General features: G+C 40.9%; 1 protein-coding gene across 7 annotated transcripts in view; it reads right to left on the bottom strand.

Moving 5' to 3' along the window:
* Positions 1–775: 775 nt before the first annotated feature.
* The window catches only part of specc1 (sperm antigen with calponin homology and coiled-coil domains 1), a 65,079-nt gene continuing 60,403 nt past the window's right edge, over positions 776–5,451 (bottom strand). For 4 of the 7 annotated variants that reach the window (XM_069539762.1, XM_069539761.1, XM_069539760.1 and 1 more), the window contains 2 exons: positions 2,526–2,558; positions 776–2,175 (listed from right to left, as the gene is read on the bottom strand). In XM_069539762.1, coding sequence (XP_069395863.1) covers positions 2,086–2,175; positions 2,526–2,558 — 123 coding nt within the window. In that variant the 3' untranslated portion in view covers positions 776–2,085. The remainder of the gene's footprint in view (positions 2,176–2,525; positions 2,559–5,451) is intronic. The other 3 variants (XM_020086059.2, XM_020086061.2, XM_069539763.1) reach the window with 2 other exon arrangements.

Genomic DNA, 5,451 nt, shown 5'->3' with positions numbered 1-5,451 from the left:
TCCCTGCCTAGCGTCACCGCTCCCCCGTGCGTAATTACGCGCTCATACAACATCTAACGACGCCCCCACGTGCCTCGCCGTTTTATGTAAACGATCTCTTGTGTGTACAACACACACTGTAGCACCTGCAACACTCGTGCACGCGCCTGCATCTGGGTTCAATCAGGCCTGAATCGTGGGGGTTTTGCCCCCGACACCAGAGTCCGGGGAGGAAAACACTCGATGCGCAAACCTTTATTTTTTTTAGTGTTTGAGGATTCTTACTGAACTTCCGCTGCATTCTGACACAAACGCATAAGACAGAAGTCAGAGCAGCAAGATGTTTGCATATGGAAATCCGTGTCAAGCAGAGCAAAGGCGCGTTATGTATCTGAAATGATTTGTGGCGTTATTGCTTTGCTGATGATCCTTAAAATAAAAACCGGACAGACTCAGTAAAGTTTTCTTCCAGCCTTTGTTTTGTCTTTTTTAATCTAACTGTGCATCAGATATTATCTCATAAGTGTTACTTCATGGGTAGTTTACACGTGCTGCCAAGTGTGACTGAGGTGCGCTGTGAAAGACAGGCAAAAGTTTTCCAAACAGTCCGACACACCCAAATGTTTTCAATCCCATGGCACAGTCGGGGCTTGAAAAGACACAGTGGGAGAGCACTTTCACCTGGGAATAGATTTAAAACAGTCCATGTTTAAAACACACAGAGGCTGCTACATTCCCACAAGAGCTTTACATCTGTGTTGAAACATTACCCCAGGAATAATAAAACAAGAGAAGGTTGAAAATAAAACTTCACCATCCTTTATTGAGTATTCTTCATCCAGCATGGCCCCCATCTGATATCTGTAAACAGAACACTGTGTGCATGTGTGCCCACATTTACACTTTCAGGATGCATGTCTAGTAAATAAATAAATAACACTTTTAATCTTGCAAAACATAGGTGTCTGCAAACGGAGGCTTAATGTGCACCACACCACAGAGAACACGTTGTGCCTCAGATCTTACAAGTAAAAGTCACCGTCTCCATTATTTAACATGGCATGCGAAAAATAGAGACATATATTTTGTAAAGCAGCTGCAGTACCGTCGCTGTGGAGAACTTTAGATGGAGAATCAAGGAACAACAGGAGGGTACAGCAAACATAGAGATCAATCTGTTTTCATAAAAAATACTTCTACAAAACTATTCAGCAGCTCTCGTAGTAATAAATCATTTTAGTGTTGACAGCACAGGTTTGCTCTATTTTCTAGTGACAAACCACAAATAAAGAAAATATAAAGTCTTCAGCTCAACTCAAACTTGTCAGTTTAAAATACTCTCAGCTCTGCAAAGTACAACTCCAGCTAGTTTACAATGAGAAGTCAGCGTTGATTCTTTTCAGCAAACGGAAACCAAATCTCGCAGAAGTCGGGTTCACACTGGTTGTAGTCCAGACTGCACATTGTGCAGTGAGAGGGGACTTCACGCTGAGACAGAACACCACACTTTAACCATGCATAGATAGTTTCATAGAAGTTGTGTTTTGGCACAAAGAAGATTTCCACAGAGCATTTGGGTCAAACAGCTCCAGTAATAAATGTCGGCGGCACAGGATGACGTCCAAAATCTACCCAAAAGTTTGATCTGAAAAAAAAAGATTTTTTGTTTTCGACTGACAGCCAGTGTATGACAAATGTTTAAAAAAAAAGGATTTCTGTCATATTATTCTAAAAAAGTATTTTTAAATCAATATTAATAATTCTGTCAGCTGCTTCCAAGCTTGAAAAGTATGTTGAACCGCACTCTTGTTTGTCTGTTTCCCTTTGTCCTTGACTCAGATGTTGAACTTGTAAGAATGACCATGGTGCTGTGTCTCCTGGCTGCACTGCTGCACTGAAATCAATCAAAGACAGATCCATTCCTCAACAATCAGAACTGTTCATCTGTCGTGTCTCTGGTGCAGAACAGTGAGCAGGAGAAGGGTTAACTTGGCAGCATTTGGTCTCTCTGTCTCAAAGGTGAATGTCGTGCTGACAGACGGGGCAGAAAAGTGCTGCAGTGCCTCTGGTCTTCATCGAGCTCCAGGTCCTCCTCTTCCTCACCGCTCAGGTCTCAAAGTACTTGTAGATCTGAGAGACGTACTGCATGACGCTCTGCCAGTCCGGCCTGTCGGTCTTCATCAGCTCCTCAATGTCCTGTTTGGGACAGAGACTGTGGTGAGTTATGGTCTCTCAGGGTTTGTAAAACAAGATTTGAGCTTTGCAAACAACAGACACACATCAGGCCAAAACATCTGGTGTCAAATCTGCACCAACAGTGTCTGATATTCAGTTTTTCATCTCAAATATTTGTAAATATTTAAAGTTTTTTGTGATCATGAACACTATCATAATGAAGTCACTCCCGATAAAAAGCATTGGCCAATAAAAATGTATGTGACAGATTTTTGAAATTACAGCACGCCCATTTGTCCAATTTTTTTTAAATCACTGCAACACAGCAAGATCAGAGAATCACAGAGAGAACACAAAATAGCACAATTTACCATTGACTGAACTTCAGCAGCACCTTCGCAGAACTGTCAAATAAGCCATGGAAGTATAAATATCATAATCTTAAGTATTCTAAGAGCAAAGTACTGATGAAATCCTGAGACCAGACAGAAATATGCTTGGATGGTAGTGAGGTCTCAGAGAAATGTATGTTCTGTCTTTGTGATTTACATGACTGTTGGGAAGTTGATTCAGTCACGAGCAGAGGTTGTTTGACTGAACTATTGAGGTACTGCATTATTTCTCATTGATCCCATGAGAAACTATTCACTTGATCTAGATTTTTCATGTGGATCTGCACCAAACCGCACACATTCATAAATATCTTTGTATTTGTTAAATCAAGATCCATGAATTATTCTCTGAGAATCAACAAAAATGTTGAATTACACCCCATCTCACAATCTGAAAGAAAGGGATAAAAACCCTCCTGGACCTGCCTTTTTTTTGCATAATCTTGGTCACAACCAAACAAACCAACACAGAAACAGAGAGGGAAGCGATGACATCATCATTTAGAGATTTGATGATTTAAACATTTGATTGGATTTTCAGTGTCCTGGGTGATTGGCTTGTGCAGGAGAAGTGGACGAATGAAAGAATTGTGCTTCTTAGAATCAACTGATTATTGCTCATATGTGTTTCTGGAAATGTGTGAACTATATTAAAATATAATAAAAACTGTCATCTACAGTATCCATGTTCAGAAGCTTGATGAGAAACATCTTCCACCTAGACCCGTTGCCATTCATTCAACTTGTCCTAGGTAACCGTGACCTGGATGAATGAGAGTCTTCACAGATATGCAATCTGCAGTAATGGCAGACTCTGTGAGGCTGCGTTCAGCCGCTGGGAGACAAAAACGCAGTGTGACAGTGGTGAGTCAGATGCTGAAGTGGACTTTCACATGACTGTGGCGTCACAGACTCTTCTGTTAGTTCAGATGTTCACAGAAGCATCAGCACAGTCACCTCTTACGTCTCAGCCTCGTAACAGATGGTTGAGCTACTTCACTCTGGGCTGTGTCTGAGGCTTTTTTTACGCAGCAGATAGATGGATGAGAAAAATTGCATGATGGGAAGAGAGAGAGAGGGTCAGTTAATGCCAGGTTCCAGGAAGTTAGTCCTCCACTGACATGGGAACCAGTCTACCACATCCAGTTTCTTAACCATAAGCACGTAATGGAGAAATAACAAGATAAAGAGAGGTGAACTTTGATCTTACTTCAAGAGCTCTGCCAAACTCACTTCTCTGCTGAGCTCCAGTCTGATTGAGAGCTAATGAGCTGTCTCAGGTTAAACTATCTAATTTATGTGTTTTACCTTGTTCCTTAAATCATGAAGCCATTATCAGAAGTGCAGAGCGAGACAAGGCGAGACGTAAAAGCGCAGACAACAAACAGGAAGGAGAGGTCGCATTAGTTTAACCCCTCATGTGTGCAGAGTATTTTACATCCACTTCCAGCATACTTGAAACGATTAAAAGAGCCACCAGGATGCAGATGACTAATAAAAGCTTTCTTCCCATGGCTACAAGTGGACAGCAGATTATTCCTCTGAATCCTTGTTTTATCTGTTTTTTCCTGGAAGTTGTGTGCATGAGGAATTCACTTGACCTGGTCAGAATTAAACTAAATTAAAATGTATTACCCACACGATATAATTATTCATATTTATATATTTATATTATTTATAAAAATGTTAAAGATTGCAAACAGCAATTAAAAATATATTTTCTGAGTTCGTCACACCACAGAGCAATGTGTTGTCAACCACCAAAGCAAAGTTGATAGCTTTAAATCTTTTTTTATAGGTATATAAGATAAGATTGAAAATCATGAGAAAATGATCAATATTCTGCTGATCTCACACAGCGCTCCCTAACTGGGCGTGGCTTTCATGGCTGGTGCCTTTGGGTGCTTTCGAAAAACCAAAACATTACATTTCCTAAAGCAAAGCAAGTTGTTTAACTGTTTTTTGACATATTTTGAATTAATTACACCTGCATCATTAAAAATGATCGTCATTGTTGTGTTCAATTATAGCAGCATCTGTTCACATCTTTCGTACTGACAAACTTGAACTCATCCCCTGCATGTGTGCTTTTGTGCAGGCACTAGCATGTGGTGCTAGCACCGGCCCTGCCACACCCACACCGGCTCTGCCACACCCACCAATCAACGGTGCACATACTCAGCATTTTCAACATGCACTTCCCTGATTAGCCGAGAGACAGACAGCCAGTCCAGCTGGACAGCAGGGTCTCTACACTATCATTATAGTTCATTCCTAGATTCAAATCAGATCAAACTTGTCCATGTTTGCGGCTGAAGCTACTGATGCCAGAAAGTCAACAGTCTCACTGATGAAATGACAAACATTTCTCGTGGCCATGTCTTATTAACGGGATAGGATCTCGTTCCCACGCGTTATTAATATGTGACCACGGAATATTTTTTTTTCCACCCATGTCACCAGACGGGCTCCGTACTTTTGCCTCTTTTGCCATGTTTTCAATAATCACTTACTGACATGTTCAGCATGTGAAGAGACAAATGTCTGACTTTGCTTCACACAGTCTTTAAAAAGCAGGAAAGTAATTACAAAACCTAAAGGGTTGTGTGCATTCGTGTGATGATGTGTTTTCATGACAACTATGACCTGCAGGATGAGAAGTGACTGTTTTAATGAGACGGATGAGTCAGGATATGTGACTTTGACCTTCATGACCAAAACACGATGCTTTAGTTTTATCCCAAAACATCACCTGCTTTCACTGAAGACTTGCATCTGATTCAAAGGACTTTAAATGGCCTAAAAAGTAGTTTTCTTCAATCAGCTTTTTACAAGAGCACAAATCGAAGTTACTGCCACCAAACGAGAAAAAGCTCACTGAGCACGCTCATGCCTCTTTTCTCCG

Source organism: Paralichthys olivaceus, chromosome 15, assembly GCF_024713975.1.
Source record: "Paralichthys olivaceus isolate ysfri-2021 chromosome 15, ASM2471397v2, whole genome shotgun sequence".
Lineage (NCBI taxonomy): Eukaryota > Metazoa > Chordata > Actinopteri > Pleuronectiformes > Paralichthyidae > Paralichthys > Paralichthys olivaceus.
This window is presented reverse-complemented; position numbering and strand designations above follow the sequence as displayed.